Below are 16,892 nucleotides of genomic sequence, written 5' to 3' on the forward strand. Positions count from 1 at the left end.
GAATAGAAATGCATGGTTTCTGTAATAATGTTTATTTGAGAAGCAGGACTTCTACAATGTTTTTCCACTGACGGCGATGTGGGAAAATATGTCCACACAGACCGTGTCCCAAGCAAAAGGTGGGAAGCGTGGGTCTGGTGAGTGTGTGGCCTGAGGTTAGGACTGTAGTCTTTTTTTCCTTTGTAGTCAAAGCCCTTTTACATGGCTTTGGGGTGTGGAGAGGACCAGTATCTGCCAGCTCTATCTCCTAGAGTTTTTTCCTGTTGATAAGCAGACGTCTCCCTTTCCCAGCCTTCTTGCTGTCTTTGATACCAAGCAAGAATGTGGAATTTTCTAGCTCAGTCACCAAAGCAGTGGGTAAATGAGCACTGTGTTTGGACTTTATGGGCATTTGGGAATCTTGCTAGATTGAGAGCAGTGTTCTTCAAAGTAAGTGGAAAATTTCGATCACTCTGAGTCCCACAGGAGTGATAATTGTGTGTCAGAAAGGCCTACTGTAAAATCAGTTGTTTCTGGGGAGGGACTTTTTGGGTACCAAGAAAGTATATCCTCAAATCAGTGATGCTTCGATGATCAAGCCTTTTGATTGTCCTCTTTCAATCCAGTCGGATAAATCTAAGGCAGATAATACTAAAGGGAGCTGATGTGTTGAAAACTCGAGCGGAGGAGGTAAACTTATTAATGAAATGTTTCTGGGTCTGGTTGTGAATGGATTCCACTGTGTGAATCTAGGTAGGTGAACAGTGGCCTGTCTTTTCTAGAAGATACTATTATCACTTGCCTTCTGTCTCTCATATCTGTTGCCTTCACTCCCAGCAGCGACCCTGCCCAGACCCTGCCAAACTGGGCCAGCAGGTTTGCTCCCCAGGCGATGATCTTTAACTCATTCAGAACCAGTATGCAGACAGCACATAAAAATGAAACAAGATGGGATCCTGAGGGAGACAAACCATAAGAGACTTTTTTTTTTAATATTTTATTTATTTATTTGACAAACAGAGATCACAAGTAGGCAGAGAGGCAGGCATAGAGAGAGGGGAAAGCAGGCCCCCCGCTGAGCAGAGAGCCCGGATGCGGGGCTCGATCCCAGGATGCTGGGATCATGACCCGATCCGATCATGACCCGATCCGAAGGCGGAGACTTAACCCACTGAGACACCCAGACTCTTAATCCCTCCCACAAAACAAACTGAAGGTTGCCTGGGCGGGGGAGGGGGGAAGGGTGGTGGTTGGGAGGTGGTTGGGTTATGGACATTGGGGAGGGTTTGTGCTATGGTGAGTGCTGAGAAATGTGTAAGCCTGATGATTCACAGACCTGTACCCCTGGGGCTAATAATACATTATATGTTAATAAAAAATTTTAAAAATGCCTGGAAAAAGGTTTCTGCTCACCACAAACTAGAACAGGGACAGGAATGAGTATGGTTTTGTCTGGAGATCTCCCTCTTCTGGCAGCATGTGGGAAATGTACTGGGTACGGATGGGCCTGGAAAAGCGGGGGTGGGGTGGGAGGCTGGGGGTGGGGAATGGAATTCAACACAAAAAGAAGGGCTGCGTCACTGTTCCGACCCTCCGTTGGTCCAAAATGGGGTAAAGGGTCTAGATCCTCAATGGTTTGAGTAACAAACAGGAGAGGGGAGGGAGCCAACTCAGGATGTCTGTGCCCCGTTTTTTCCCTTAGCATCTGTGTTGAGAGTCAAAGAGGTATATGTTCAACTATAGAGAATTTGAAAAGGCACCTAAGCTTTATGGATTGGTAGGTTTTTTAGTTTTTTTTCCTGGTCCTGATCTAGGAAATTCACAAGGCTTCCAGCCTGGTGCAGTTGAAATCCGTTCAATACTGCCCTCTTCTGTTCAAACACTTGCTCAGGGGTTTGGACAGTGATTTATACACATGAATGTTCATTGTAGAGCATAATGATGAAAAATTGGACCAGTAAATTATTTCTTTTTTTTTTTAAGATTTTATTTATTTACCTGACAGAGATCACAAGTAGGCAGAGAGGCAGGCAGAGAGAGAGAGGAGGAAGCAGGCTCTCCACCGAGCAGAGAGCCCGATGCGGGGCTTGATCCCAGGACCCTGAGATCATGACCTGAGAGGTGGGTTAACACCGAGCCACCCAGGTGCCCCAATAAATTATTTCTTAATAGGAGGGTGTAAAAATAAATTTTGTGGCCATTATCACAATTTTGAAAACTATAGCCAGAAGAAAACATTCTCGGTTAGTAATAGTGATCATCTCTGGACACTGTATGCATGTCATTCCCAGTTTCCGAATTTGAAGAATCTCCTGCAGTTGATAAAGATCATTTTGGGGGCACCTGGGTGGCTCAGTGGGTTAAAGCCTCTGCCTTCGGCTCAGGTCATGATCCCAGGGTCCTGGGATCGAGCCCCGCATCGGGCTCTCTGCTCAGCAGCGGGGAGCCTGCTTCCTCCTCTCTCTCTGCCTGCCTCTCTGCCTGCTTGTGAGCTCTGTCAAATAAATAAATAAAATCTTTTAAAAAAATCATTTTGGAGTTGGCAAAAAAATAATTAAAATGAAATAGTTCTATTCTAAAGAAGACAATGAAGAAAAAAATTAGAGAGTTTTTGTTTTATCTTAACAACAAACGGACACTTACTCCTAACAAGCCTTCGCAAAGGTGACCTATGTTTTAGGCGAAGACACTAAGAACAGAAACTTCAGGAAATTGGCCCAAGGGCCCAGTGCTAGATGTGGTGCAGCTGAAACCAAATCTGTGTCCAGAACTTTGGCTCTTTTAATTTCCCCCCTCCCTGAATTTGGGAGAGAATAATTTCTCTGTTAATACCTTGATAAAACATTATGGTCTATGCTGTGAGGTCAGGATCCAATGTCTTCTACGACTGCCACCCTCTCTCCTTTTGTTGTTTTCTGTATTATTAGTTATCTGCACCTGTTGATTCTGCTGAGTGTTTCTTAATTGAAGTATAACTACGTCACATTAGTTTCAGGTGTATAACATAGCGAGCTAACAGCTCTGTACGTTACTTACTGCTCACCACGTGGTGTCGTCCCCGTCTATCACCATACATTTCCTGTGATGTACTTTGAATTTCCATGATTATTTTATAACTGGAATTTTGTACCTCTTAGTCACTTTTATCTATTTCACATATCTCTGGGTGTTTTATTTTTAAACAGTGTCTTTTTTTTTTTTTTAAACAGTGTCTTTGAACTTAGAGAAAGTTGCAAAAATAAAAAACAAGTACAGGAGACATCTATATACCGTTTATCCAGATTCCTGTATTGTTAGTATTGTATTTCATTCGCTTCCTTATTTACTTTTTCCTTTGTGGTGGAAAACAAAACCAAAAACCAGCATACAGGTTCCTGTCAGCCCTTGTATGGGCAGGAGATAGGAATTTGTCTGAAGCTGTTGAGGGTTCAGTTATCCACGTCATTTATTCCCAAGTATTAAGTGTCTGTTTCCTAAAAAGAGATACATTCTCTTTTATAACTGTAGTTCCACATCCGTGTCCTGTACTGACATCATTACAGTCATTATGTAGAATCTATCATCCTTGTTCGAATTTCAACTAATCTAAAAGTGTCCATTTTAGCATTTCTTACCTTGCATTGTGAGATCCCTCCGTGGATCGGTATTATGGATTTAATTTCTGTACTCCTTGTCTTTTAAGACATTGACATGTTGGAAGCATATAGCTCTCCTCTCCCCATTTCCACTGCATTCCTTTGTGTTTATTTCCTTTATCATGTTAGGTTATGCATTCTTAGCCACAGATGCTGCTGTGTCCCTTGTGAAGGTTTTACACGCAATGTGCATCTGGCCCTAACGGAAGTTGGTGTTAAGTTTTTGCCCCGTCTCCCCACCCTTACAGCTAGTGAGCATGTAAATACCCTGCCCGCTCTCTCTCCCATCCCCCACTTAGTGCCCATAGATCATAGCCTCACCCAGTTTTTACCATAATGGTTGGAAATGGTGATTGAGTGATCTTTTGACTCTCTGTGAGTAGGATATATATGTTCTTTTTTTTTTAATGGCATGACTATAACCATCAAAAACAGCATTTTTACACTGAAATACAATTTTTTAAAAAGATTTTATTTATTTGACACAGAGAGAGAGAGAGACCACAAGCAGGCAGAGAGAGAGGGGGGAAGCAGGCTCCCCACCGAGCAGAGAGCCCGACGTGGGGCTCAATCCCAGGACCCTGGGATCATGACCTGAGCCAAAGGCAGAGGCTTAACCCACTGAGCCACCCAGGCACCCCGAAATAGAATTTTAAGTGCTGTTTACAGCAGACGTAATAGCAGTTTTTCCATCTAAGCATGGGAGTAGACATGTCTCAATACTTTTTCTTGTCATAAGTGGCAGTTACAAATTATAAAATGTTAAAATTTTTGGAAGATAAGCATAGCACTTCGAAAGTGTATGGAATTTTTCTTTTAAATAGACTGACTTTGTTTTGTTCCTATTTAATCCTCCCCCTCCAGCCTTTGGCCCACCAGAAATGCCACACCCCTACTATGACACTGGCCAAGTCATGAGACCATTTAAAGAAAATAGTCTGTATTTTTTTGAACAGTTTTAGGTTCATAGCAAAAATGACTGGGAAGTACAGAGTTCTCTATGCCTCCTTGCCACCCTGCCATGCATAGTGTCTCCTACTATCAAATTTCACACCAGAGTGGTGAATTTATTATTTTTGATGAAGCTACATTGGCATCATTACCACCTAAAGTCCATAGTTGATACTAGGGTTCACTCTTGGTGGTGTACATTCTGTGGGTTTTGAACAAATGATATAATAATCATATGTATCTACCCTGAGTATCATAGGGTATAGTTGTCTCTTGAACATCATGGGGTTAGGGACCTACTGGTTAAAAATCCAGATGCAAGGTCTGACTCCTGCAAAACTTAACCTACTATTAGTCTGTGGTTGAATAGAAGGCTTACTGATAATATAAATAGTTGATTAACATATTTGCGTGTTATATGTATGATCCACTCTATTCTTATAATAAAGTAAGCTAGAAAAATAATATTATTATTAAGGAAATCATAAGAGAAAATACACTTACACGGTATTGTGCTGTATTTATTGAAAAAACCCATGGATAAGGGGTCCCACATGGTTCAAACCCATGTTGGAGGGTTCACTGGTTTTACTGCCACAAAATCTTAACATGCTCTGCGTGTTCATCCTTCCGTCCCCCGATCCTTTGGCAGTACTGATTTTTTTTGGGGGGGTTTCTCTAATTTTGCGTTTTCCAGAATGTCATATGGTTGGAATCATACGGTATGTAACCTTTCCAGATAGGCTTCCTTCACCCGGTGATAATGCATGTAAGGTTCTTCTGTATCTTTGGGTGGCTTTTTGCTAGTTCATTTCTTTCTAGCACTGAATGATGTTATAATGTTTTCTGGATGTACCATAGTTTATTCATCCATTCATATAATGAACATCTTGAGGTTGTTTCCAAGTGTGTGCAGTTATGAATAAAGCCATAAACATCCATATGCGGGTTTTTGTGTAGACATGTTTTCAGCTCCCTCGGGTGAGGTACCAAGGAGCAGGTTGAAGTATCATGGTAAGAAAATGTTTACTTCTGTGGAAAACTACTGCCAAACTCTCTTCAAAAGTGGTTGTACCATTTTGCAAGAACCATATAACCATATTTGAAGTCCATTTATTCCCCAGTTGGAAGGACAAGGTGAATTCTTCCTTCAAGCCCAAGGCGCTGTGACTCTGAATGAGCTCTGTAATGGGAACGTGCACGAGGCACACAGTTCTTATTCTTAAACTCAAGAAATGTAAGTTCTTACAACCAAACGAACCATGCTGTGGGCAGGATCCCGCTATCCCTTTGGCCATCACTATGCATTGCGATTTTGGAGTTGACTGCCTAACAGTTCAGATCAGAGAGGCAGCTCAGAAATCCAACAGTATTGAGGTCTAGCAGTCTGCCAGTCATTTAGCCATGAGGATTTTCAGAGTTTGAGTGCACTTACGTTTGAAGAGACCCATTGGGATAATGCACAGGACCCCCGGGGCGTTTTCCTTGAGGGCTTGTGAGGCCAGAGCCCTGGGCGGCTGGACCGCGAGGAGGCTGTGCCCTCTGTGACGCACGGGGTGGCTGGCCTCCAGGGGGCGCCCTCGTCAGCGGTATCCGTGTCCACTGCGCGATGGGGCAGCTGGGAGAAGCTTGGGCCTCTCCGGCCCCTGTAGCGCTCCTCTGCCGGGTGGCGGCGCGCGATGCCCTGGTGGAGTAACCTTTGCCGTGAGTAGCGCGCCCCCCAGCGGCGGTTTGCCCGGGGACGCGGTGGGCGGGTCGGCCTTGAGGGCCACCCACAGCTCCCGGAAGGTTGTTGGGACGATACTGGCTCCTGGGGACCGCTTCGGTCATTAGAAGCTGTAGACCAGTTGGTTGACCAGTTAGGATTTAAATTTTCTCGCGATCCTATATCCCTCTTTTAAAGAGAGGAGTTCAAAATAATAATAATAATAATAAAGTAAAAAAAAAAAAAAAGAGATGAGTTCCGCCCGCAAACCGCTGTGTGTGAAGCGCCGGTGTCAGCATCGGTGGCTGGTGGGAGCGTCGCCGGCTGCTCTGTGCCGCCCGTTGGTAGTCGCTGCTTTCTGTCTCTCTCGTTGTGACTGTAAACATTCCAGTCACCCCAGAATTGAAGAAAAAGGGTTTCCGATTGAAACCGATCTGGGAGCATGGAGGGAAAAGAGGGAGGGAAATGGTGTGTATTAACACCTGTTTTCTCCCCCTGTGTTAGCAATTGTCTCTGCATTTATTTTCCAGGGAAGTTTAGAAAGGTTAGTTAATGAATGTCTGTTTTTCTCTCATGCCTGCTGGCAGGAAATTTAATTTATATTTGTGTACGTTTTCAGGAAAATTGTACCAGTGTGGAGTGTATCATTGGGGTTTGCCTTCTTTCCGTAGTGTAGTTTCAGTGGTATTGTGTACCTTTTTAAATTAAAAAGCCACATCTCAGAGCGCCTGGGGTGGGCTCGGTTGAGTGTCGGCCTTCGGTTCAGGTCCTGATCCCAGGGTTTCTGGGATGGAGCCCCCTCCCCCACCCAGCTGGGCTCTCTGCTCAGCGGGGAGCCTGTTTCTCCCTTTCCCTCCAAGCACCACTCCCCCCTGCTTCTGAGCTTTCTCTCCCACTCTGTCAAATCAACAGTCTTCTAAAAAAAAGTTACATCTCTTTTGTTACATTAAAAGAATTCAGGGAAAGGTGTGTTGTTTTTTTTTTTCCATGAATGTACTTTTATAATTGGGGAAATTAACAAATTTTTAAAATTATTTATTGGAGGGAGAGAAGAGTATGAGCCAGAGGGAGGGCAAAGGGAGAGGGAGTGAGGATCTCAAGCAAACTGAGCCCATGAGGACCATGTTGTATATGTATTTACAAATGTATCTGTATTTCATATATGTATGGATATATTCTAAGTATTGGTATGGATACTGTTTATAATTATTAAGCTTCATTTTATGCTGTGGGTATTAAGACCTTTTCTGGCGGCACCTGGGTGGCTCAGTGGGTTAAAGCCTGTGCCTTTGGCTCAGGTCATGATCTCAGGGTCCTGGGATTGAGCCCCACATCAGGCTTGCTGCTTGGCAGGGAGCCTGCTTCCCCCCTCTCTCTCTCTGCCTGCCTCTCTCTGCCTGTGATCTCTTGTCTGTCAAATAAATAAATAAAATCTTAAAAAAAAAAAAGACCTTTTCTGTGTCCATTTTAATTGACTTTGATTTATAGAAGTGAAACTAAAATATATCAGAGGATGCCTGGGTGGCTCAGTTGGTTGGGCATCCAGCTCTTGATTTGGGCTCAGGTTGTGGTCTTGGGTTAGTAGGATTAAGCCCCACCTTGGGTCCTGTGCTTTGTGGGGTCTGAGATCATGCCCTCCTCTTCTCCTCCCCACCTGCTCTGCTCACTTGCTCTCTCTCTCTTAAGAAATAAATCTTTCAAAAATATTTAAAAAAAATTTTTTTTTTAAAAGTCACATTTCTGTTCCCCAGAGATCATGTGAGGGGTGTGTGTTTGCTGGGGTGGGGGGTTTGGTAACGGGGGGGGGGAGGGTAAAACCAAAACGGAATCAAACTATATATACTGTTTGGTAATCCGCTTTTTTTTTTTTTTAAGTCAAACTTCAGCTCTTCCTTCAGGAAAAGTTCATCTCATCTCATCCTAAATCATACTCAGTTACGTTTTCCTAAAAAAAGCCAAAAATCTCCTTTGGCTAGCTTGCCCTAACCGCTAACCAATCTAGGACCATGCCCATTACTATAATGCTTCTTAAGTTTATTACTTTAGCACAGTATCTCCCTTCCTTTATTAAATCACATTGATTTTGCTTGTTTAAACCCTCAATGATTTTTTAAATTTCAAAACTATAGACAAACAGAATAAAGTCATATACACGTGACCTAATTCAGCAGTTATGTAGAGTCTAGCACAGTCTTCTCTCCTGCCCGCCCTCATCCTCAGTCTCTCTCCTTAAACTGTTTGAAAGTTGCTTGCAGACAGTCTACTTGGGTTTTCGTTTGACTGTCGTACATTGTGACATTGACATAGCTGCCAAGCTAGTTGTTGTACTGAATATCCTTCATTGATTTGTCTGATCGTTTCCTCACAGTTAAGATTCCATTAAGCATTTTTGGCAGGAGTACTGTAAGTGATTTATTGGCCTTCTCAGTGCCTCACATCAGAAAGCACAATGATAGTTTTGTTCCGTTAGTGGGAATGTTTAAGGTGGTACTTGCAGATCTCTCCACTCTAAAGGCAGGCTTTCCTTTTGATCTGGGTGTCGAGACTCTAAAACTGTAGGTTTCCTGACAACCTTTCACCCAATGGTTTTAGCATTTCTGGATTTTTGACTGAAGGGGTTACTACAAAGATACTGGCAAAGAGCAGTTTTCTTAATCTGATGACAGACAACTAAGCTTTTTCAAATAACATGACCGTTTAAGCTACTGCAAATCAGATAATTTCCTTACTCTGCGTTCAAGTCCTTTCTATAAAAACTTCTCCCCTAACTCCTATCTTTTTGTTTTGCTTCTGAATAGCTGTTTTTCTTTTTAAGAAAAATATTTTATTTATTTGACAGAGAGATCACAAGCAGGCAGAGAGGCAGGCAGAGAGAAAGGGGGAAGCAGGCTCCCTGCTGAGCAGAGATGTGGGACTCCCATCCTAGGACCCTGAGATCATGACCTGAGCTGAAGGCAGAGGCTTTAACCCACTGAGCCACCCACACGCCCCTTCCCTAATTTTCTACACTGAGTATGTGTTACTCTTTTTTTTTTTTTTTTAAGATTTTATTTATTTGACAGAGATAACAAGTAGGCAGAGAGAGAGAGAGAAGCAGGCTTCCCTGCTGAGCAGAGAGCTGGATGCGGGGCTCCGTCCCAGGACCCTGAGATCATGACCTGAGCTGAAGGCAGAGGCTTAACCCACTGAGCCACCCAGGCACCTCTGAGTGGCTGGTTTTAATGGTGATATGACTAGTTCCAAATTTGTTCAGTCACAGCTGCATTCAAAACAGTAAAACTTCTTGTAACCACACTTGGCCTTGAAAATGGTGTTGTGTATTATTTTATATTGAACATAATGAGAAATGATTTTTTACTTTATTCTGAGCAGTGGAAAAGTTCAATTCGGTTGACCCAGCTGATGAACTGAACTAAAACGTGACTTTCCTCCCCAAAGAACTAAAAGAAAATCCACTTATGTTAATTTCATGTAAGTGGATCATACTGGATGAAGGACGCAAGTACGTCTTCAAAGACTATATTATATTGCTCAACGTTTTCACGGCCAAACAGCTGTTTACCATGATCTGGAAGGAGCCTGTATAATTGGCTATAAAACAAACATTTTTGTTAACTCATCCTTAACAATGTGAATCTTGATGCGGTAGAATTTTGAAATTCTAATGAGTGACTGTAGATCAAAGTGGAAATTATGTCTAAATTTATTATTGATTGGCACTTTTCATGAAGAAGTATTCCCTGTTCCCTATTTTACTTTTTTAGTATCACTCGTGATTCATGGATTCTTTTCTCGTTCAGTGTTTTGTACCCCATCCTTGTCATCATCTTCCTTATGCTTCAGTGTTTGTCCAGCAGGAGACCCCTTCAAGCTGACTGCTGTGTCCTTCTGTTACACCTCTCAGCTTGTGAGCAACACCTTTCCTTCTTTTTATTTTATTTTATTTTGTTTTTTATTTGAGTTTGGTTGACCCACATTATTTTAGCTTCGGGTGTACACAACACAACGATTTTTCACATTCTGTGTTACATTATTGAGCACCTCCCATCTATCAAGATAAATTGTTCCTTGCACTTGCCCTTCCCCAGTCTGGAATTTCCCCATGCAGCTCCCAGCCCATTTTTGGGGACTTGTATAAAGGGACCGCCAGCTAGTTGTCACATAGAATACCTCTCCTTTAGATTTGTCTAGATTCTTTTGTTGCCATTTAGCTTACTTTTCTAAAATGGGTTGGATTCTAGGTCGTGGGTGTGATGATTGATCCAATTTTCTGTTGCAACAGAATCTGCTTGTCCCGCTTTAATGATGTTGCAGCTACTTATATATACCTAGAATTCTGGTACTTGGGTATGTAAACTTTGCTTTCACAGGGAACGGAAGGAGCAGGGTAGTATCTTTAAACCTGAATTTTTAAAGGTCATTTGAAAGAAGCAGATGCTGCCTCATGGATGGAGATTTACAAATACTGAGAAGACTGTTAGCCTCTCATGAAATTGCCTGAGATTAAAGAAAGTATTAATTACTTGGTTATGTTTTTTAAACATGTATAACTTTTCTGAACTGTAATAATTTCATTCTTCTCCACTACTCTCTTTCTTCTATAGTTGGACAGAGAGAGTCTGAAGATGTGAATGAAAGAGCCTCAGATAAGGCGATGGCTGCTGGCTCCGTGGTGGCTCAAGACCTAGCAAAGGATGGGCAGGAGGAAATGCCTGAAATCATTGACCAGATTCCTTCTTCAGAAAGCAATTTAGAAGAGCTCATACAACCTACTGATGCCCAGGCTAATGATGTTGGATTTAAGAAGGTGTTTAAGTTTGTTGGCTTTAAATTCACTGTCAAAAAGGATAAGACCGAGAAGTCCGACACTGTGCAGCTACTCACTGTCAAAAAAGATGAAGGGGAAGGATCAGGAGCCGCAGACGGGGCTGGTGACCACCAGGAACCCAGCCAGGAGGCCGGACAGGCAACAGCCAAAGACCGTGAACTACAACAATCCACGGAGAAACCCGACGAAACCCTTAAGCAGGAGCCAAGCAACACAGAGATTTCTCTCCAGGCTGAGTCTGGCCAAGCAGCAGAGGAAGGCAAAGAGGACGGGGAAGATAAACAAAAAGAACCCACCAAATCTCCTGAGTCGCCAGCTAGTCCGGCAGCCAGCGAAACGGCGTCACCCTTCAGAAAGTTCTTCACGCAAGGCTGGGCTGGCTGGAGAAAAAAGACCAGTTTCAGGAAGCCGAAGGAGGAGGAGCTGGAAGCTTCAGAGAAGAAAAAGGACCAAGAGCCCGAAAAAGGAGACCCGCAGGAACAGGAAAAGAGAGAAGAGACCTCCGAGAAAGTGGCGGCTTCCGAGCAAGAGCGCCCCCAGGAGATCGCTGAGAGCGTTGACGCTGCCAGACTGTCCGCAGAATTTGAAAAAGTCGAGCTGCCCTCTGAAGATCAAGTGCAGGGAGCCCCCGAAGAGAGACCCGCCCCTTTAGCCACAGAAGTATTTGATGATAAGGTAGAGATTGTTGCCGAAGTCCACGTTAGGATGCCAGAGAAGAAGACAGAAGAGGAGAAGGCTGAGGGAGAGGAAGTGGTGGAGCCCCTGCCGCCTGAGAAAGGGGTAGAATCCCAGGCTGAGCTCGAGAAAGCCGAGCCTCCTGAGGAGCTGGGGAAGATGAAAGAAGTGTGCACCCCCGGAGGGGACCACCCCCAGCCGGCCGACCTGAGCCCCGAGGAGAAAGCGCTCTCTGCACACCCGGAGGGCGTCGTGAGTGAGGCAGACATGCTGTCCTCCCAAGAGAGAATGAAAGTACAAGGAAGCCCTTTAAAGAAACTTTTTACCAGCACTGGCTTAAAAAAGCTTTCTGGAAAGAAACAGAAAGGGAAGAGAGGAGGAGGAGGGGATGAAGAGTTGGGGGATCACCACCAGGTCGCAGCAGAGTCTCCGGACAGTGCAGATGAACAGAAGGGCGAGAGCTCTGCCTCGTCCCCGGAGGAACCGGAGGAGATCGCGTGTCTAGAGAAAGGCCTCGGGGACACACAGCAGGACGGGGAGGCTGAGGAAGGGACTACCTCCGACGGGGAGAAGAAGAGAGAAGGTGTTACTCCCTGGGCATCTTTCAAAAAGATGGTGACGCCCAAGAAACGTGTCAGGAGGCTTTCTGAAAGTGACAAAGAGGACGAGTTGGAGAAAGTCAAGAGCGCCACCTTGTCTTCCACGGAGAGCGCGGCCTCCGAGATGCAGGAGGAAGCCAAGGGAAGTGGAGAAGAGCAGAAGCCAGAAGAACCCAAGCGCAGGGTTGATACCTCAGTATCTTGGGAAGCTTTGATTTGTGTGGGATCATCCAAGAAAAGAGCGAGAAAAGCATCGTCTTCCGATGATGAAGGGGAACCAAAAACGATGGGAGGAGACGGCCAGAAACCGGATGATGCAGGAAAAGACAAAGAAACCGGACCGGACGCTGCGCTTGCTGGTTCTCAGGAACAGGATCAAGGGCCAGGCAGCCCCTCACCTGAGCAAGCTGGCAGCCCCACCGACGGAGAGGGGGTTTCCACCTGGGAGTCCTTTAAAAGATTAGTCACTCCGAGGAAAAAATCAAAGTCGAAACTGGAAGAGAAAGGCGAAGATGCTGTACCTGGGTCTGTTGTAGAACATTCCGCGTCAGATGCTGAACCTGGGAAAGAAGAGTCTTGGGTTTCCATTAAGAAATTTATTCCCGGACGAAGGAAGAAAAGGTCAGACGGGAAAGCGGAACACGCCACCGCTGAGGATGCGGGGCCGCCAGAGGTCAACGAAGACGACTCTGATGTCCCGGCCGTGGTACCTCTGTCCGAGTATGATGCGGTAGAAAGGGAGAAAATCGAAGCTCAGCAAGCCCAAACAAGCGAGGAGAAGCCTGAGCAGCAGGTAGCTATTGCTGTGTCGGAGGAGCTCAGTACGAATCTGGCTCATGGCGTGAAGGTGACTGTCCTCGACGGGGCAAGGGCTGTTAGCAGTGTCGAAGAGAGGTCGCCGTCTTGGATATCCGCTTCGGTGACAGAACCTCTTGAAGAAGCAGAAGAGGAAGCCAGACCCCTAACTGGGGAGGCACTTGAAGGAGAGGTCCTTGCAGAAGAAACCTCCGTTGTTACCAAAACTCTGCCAGAGGGCCAAGATGCCACTGATGACACAGTCGTGAGTGAGGCGGAATTAACTTCGGAGGCCGTGACGGCTGCAGAAGGTGCGGAGGCATTTTGTGCTGAAGAAGCTGCAGAAGCATCTGGGGCTGAAGAGACCGCTGACATGGTCTCAGCTGTTTCTCAGCTCACCGACTCTCCAGAAACCACAGAGGAAGCAACACCCGTTCAGGAGGTGGAGGGCGGTGTGCCAGACCTGGAAGACCAAGAGAGGCGGACTCAAGAGGTCCTGCAGGCGGTTGCAAAGAAAGTTCGAGAAGGATCACCGCTGCCTGATACCAGGGGGCCAGAAGACATGATTCAGACAACGCGGGACGTAGGAGCCAAAATACTGGAGAAGCTGGATGGAGCAGAAGAGGATGCTCCAGGGCTAGACCTGAAGAAAGAGGCAGATGCAGTGTTGGAAGTGAAGGCACAGGAAGCTAAAGCTGAGACTTTGTCACAAGCTGAAGTAGTCGTCCAGGCCACCCCAGAAGGCTTTGAGAAAGTTCCTGCAGTCACAGACAGTGTGGACTCCAGTGAACCTAGAACCACTTGTCAGGCTGAAACCTTGGTTGGGGTAAAATCAGAATTGATTCTGGAACAGGCTGTTGCTCCTGACTCCGCTGAAACCCTTACAGACAGCGAGACCAACGGAAGCACCCCAGTAGCAGATCTTGAAGCTCTCCCTGTGACACAGCAAGAGCAGACCCTGGAGATGCGTGAAGATTCCCAGGTCCCAGAAGCAGAAGCAGTTTCTGTCCCCAAACAGCTGCCTCCAACACCTGCTAGTTTTCCATCCCAGGAAGAAATTAAAGGACTTTCAGAAATGGAAGAGGTTCTAGAACATACGGACAAAGAGGTACCGGTGGAAACCGTACCCATTCTTTCAAAGATGGATGTGATTGAAGAGGAAGGTCAATTTACCAGTGGGGAGAGCAGAGAGAAACCGCTTCTCGAAAGCCCTGTCGCAGGTGCAGACCTTGAGACTACCGGGAGTCAGGAAACAAGTGAAGTTGTCCTTGAAGATGAAGCTCCTAAAGAATCTGAATTTCAGAAGGATGACGACACCGAAATCCACGGCCCTACACCATCTCCCACCCCAGTCGGGGGAGAGATGGAAGTTCAAGGAGAAAGGGAGGAGACGGAAGCCGAGCCAGCTCAAGCCACCGAAGAGGAACTGGAGCAAAAACCAGCTGTGACCACATCTGAGGAGCTTCGTAAGCACCTGGGGCAGACAGACGGCGTGGCTGTCCTCCACGGGGAAGAGGAGGTTACCACTTGGGAAGGTTCTCCCCAGCCAGTGCAGGAGGAAGCGGTACGCACAGAAGTTCAAGTCCAGACCCCAGAGGCGTCGTTAACTCCAGCGGCTGCAGCAGTGGAGGAGAAGGTCTTAGAAGAAACTGTCAAGATTTTAGAAACCACGGAAGCTCAGGAATCTGCAGACGCACAGTTAGTACCAGAGGAAGAATCCTCCGAAAAAGATGAAGATTTCACCGCCCGGCCGGAGGACATCGAGGCGCCCACAGACACTGAGGCTCAGCCAGACTCCACTCCCGCGACCACAGCGGCAGCGCCTGAAGGAGGCGTCAGTGCTGACCTGGAAGGAGAGAAAACCCCACCCCGGAGACCGTCCCCGGAGGAAGAGGACGCGCCCACTGCTGGTCCAGAAGTCCAAGGGAGTGAAACAAGAAAGGAAGAGGGAAAGGCTGAAGCCGAGATTTCGAGACTTGAGACTGAGAGCAGTAAACTTGTACAAAATGTAATCCAGACCGTTGTCGACCAGTTAGTGAGCACGGAAGAAACAGCCGCTGATTTGCAGACACAGGACCCGCCGATGATCGCCGACGCCCCGGAGGGGAGGGCGCACCCTGAGACCGAAGAAGAGGAGCCGCAGGCCACTGCACGGGATGGAACTCGAGCTGTGGTGGCCAAAGGAGAAGCCACGCTCACCGCCGGGGAACAGACCCTTTCCGACGCGTGCGAAGCTGTGACTGAAGCTTCCACCGAGGTGGCAAGTGCTGAGGTAGAACCTTCCAGCATAAATGACCAGCAGCTCGAAGAGGCAGTTCTCCTGTCGGAGGAAAAGAAAGATGCAACCGGGACCGAGTCTGTTGCAGAAGATGGTGATCGTGCCGGCTTAGAAGAAAGGCTAGAGGGGTCCCTCTCTGAACCCCAAGAAGATGAAAAAGGTCATGTTGTTGAGCAGGAAAACCAGCACTCAGCCCTGGAAGGTGTGGCGGCCCCAGGAGGCTTGAGCAGAGAGTCCTCAGACACAGATGGACCAACACTGAAGGAGAAGGAAGGTGGCCAGGAAGTAGAATTTCCAGAAGGAAAAGTCCACAGCGAGTTAGAAGAAGAGATCAAAACCGAAATGCAGGACGACACTCAGAAACAGGAGGGAGAACCGACAAAATCCGAACCCACAGGATCCTAAAACGTCAGGTAAGCAAGCTTCCTCTTCTAAAACAGTCTTTTCCTCTTTTCTTGCCATGTGATGGCAAATTTGTTATAAGGGAAGCAGGAGTTTGAATCATTGTGACTGTAGGCAGAACCTTTAGTTGGGCAAAGAACAGTCAAGGAGATCCTGGTTCCCTTCCTTTTTTCCCCTCACTGACCTGCTGCCATTCAGGGTTAACTGATGTCATGAAAACAATGAGCTCATTCTACACCCACGTGCCTGCTTTCAAAGAAAGTGAAGGGGCATGTGTGTGTGCACAAGCGTGCATGTGTGTGTGGCTCAAAGGCTTAAGAAACCGGTTGTGCTCCCATTGAATTTTTCTTTATAAGCAGAAGTTCATGGTGAGTTGCTATCCTACAGCCTGAAATTTTAGTTGATAGCTCTCAAGGAAAAAAAAAAAATGTTCCCCATCATTAGGAACAGGCATCTAAAAAATTTCCCAGTGTGTGTGATGGGCCCAAATGTTGGTGCTGGGGAGCCACAGGCCCCAAGTTTTGGGGTGGCCCAGCCTGAACCGCCACGGTCCTGACCCACTTGCTTTTTGGGGGGCAGCGCTCTGCTCTAAGGGCTTCCGCTGCGCCTGGAACGAACGAGGGAGGAGAAGACCTTGACTGACTTTGCATTCTTCCTTCCTCCTCCAGGTCCAGCCCACGTGTTTGCAAGACCTGAATGTGAAGACGAGCAGTAGGAGGGAGGGGGATGGTTGCTGCTGACGAGACTCGAGACCAGTGTTCCAGACTCAAAACCGAAGAACAGGTCCCTCGACTGACCTTTCTGGAGCCCCTGACAATCCTGAGGCTGCATCGGGAGCTAGAGCCATCTAACACTTCCTCCTCGCAGGGCCACCCCCCTCACTTTGCCCTGATACCCTGTTCCAGTGTTTCTGATTGAAGGTCCTGAATTGTTAACCCGGAACTGGAGTTGGCCCAACCTGGTTCTGCTTCTCAAACTGGAGTATCTTCCTTTATGTATTTATATGTATGTTTTAAGTAACCCGCCTTCTGTATCTATTGTATAT

General features: G+C 46.3%; 1 protein-coding gene across 3 annotated transcripts in view; it reads left to right on the forward strand.

The window, feature by feature from the left end:
• The window catches only part of AKAP12 (A-kinase anchoring protein 12), a 94,977-nt gene extending 78,409 nt beyond the window's left edge, over positions 1 to 16,568 (forward strand). For 2 of the 3 annotated variants that reach the window (XM_032836358.1, XM_032836359.1), the window contains 2 exons: positions 10,875 to 15,858; positions 16,516 to 16,568. In XM_032836358.1, coding sequence (XP_032692249.1) covers positions 10,875 to 15,850 — 4,976 coding nt within the window. In that variant the 3' untranslated portion in view covers positions 15,851 to 15,858; positions 16,516 to 16,568. Of the gene's footprint in view, positions 1 to 6,214; positions 6,270 to 10,874; positions 15,859 to 16,515 lie in introns of those variants that run through there. The other variant, XM_032836360.1, reaches the window with a different exon arrangement.
• Positions 16,569 to 16,892: the final 324 nt, after the last annotated feature.

Source organism: Lontra canadensis, unplaced genomic scaffold (assembly GCF_010015895.1).
Source record: "Lontra canadensis isolate GAN:19392208 unplaced genomic scaffold, GSC_riverotter_1.0 scaffold92, whole genome shotgun sequence".
Lineage (NCBI taxonomy): Eukaryota > Metazoa > Chordata > Mammalia > Carnivora > Mustelidae > Lontra > Lontra canadensis.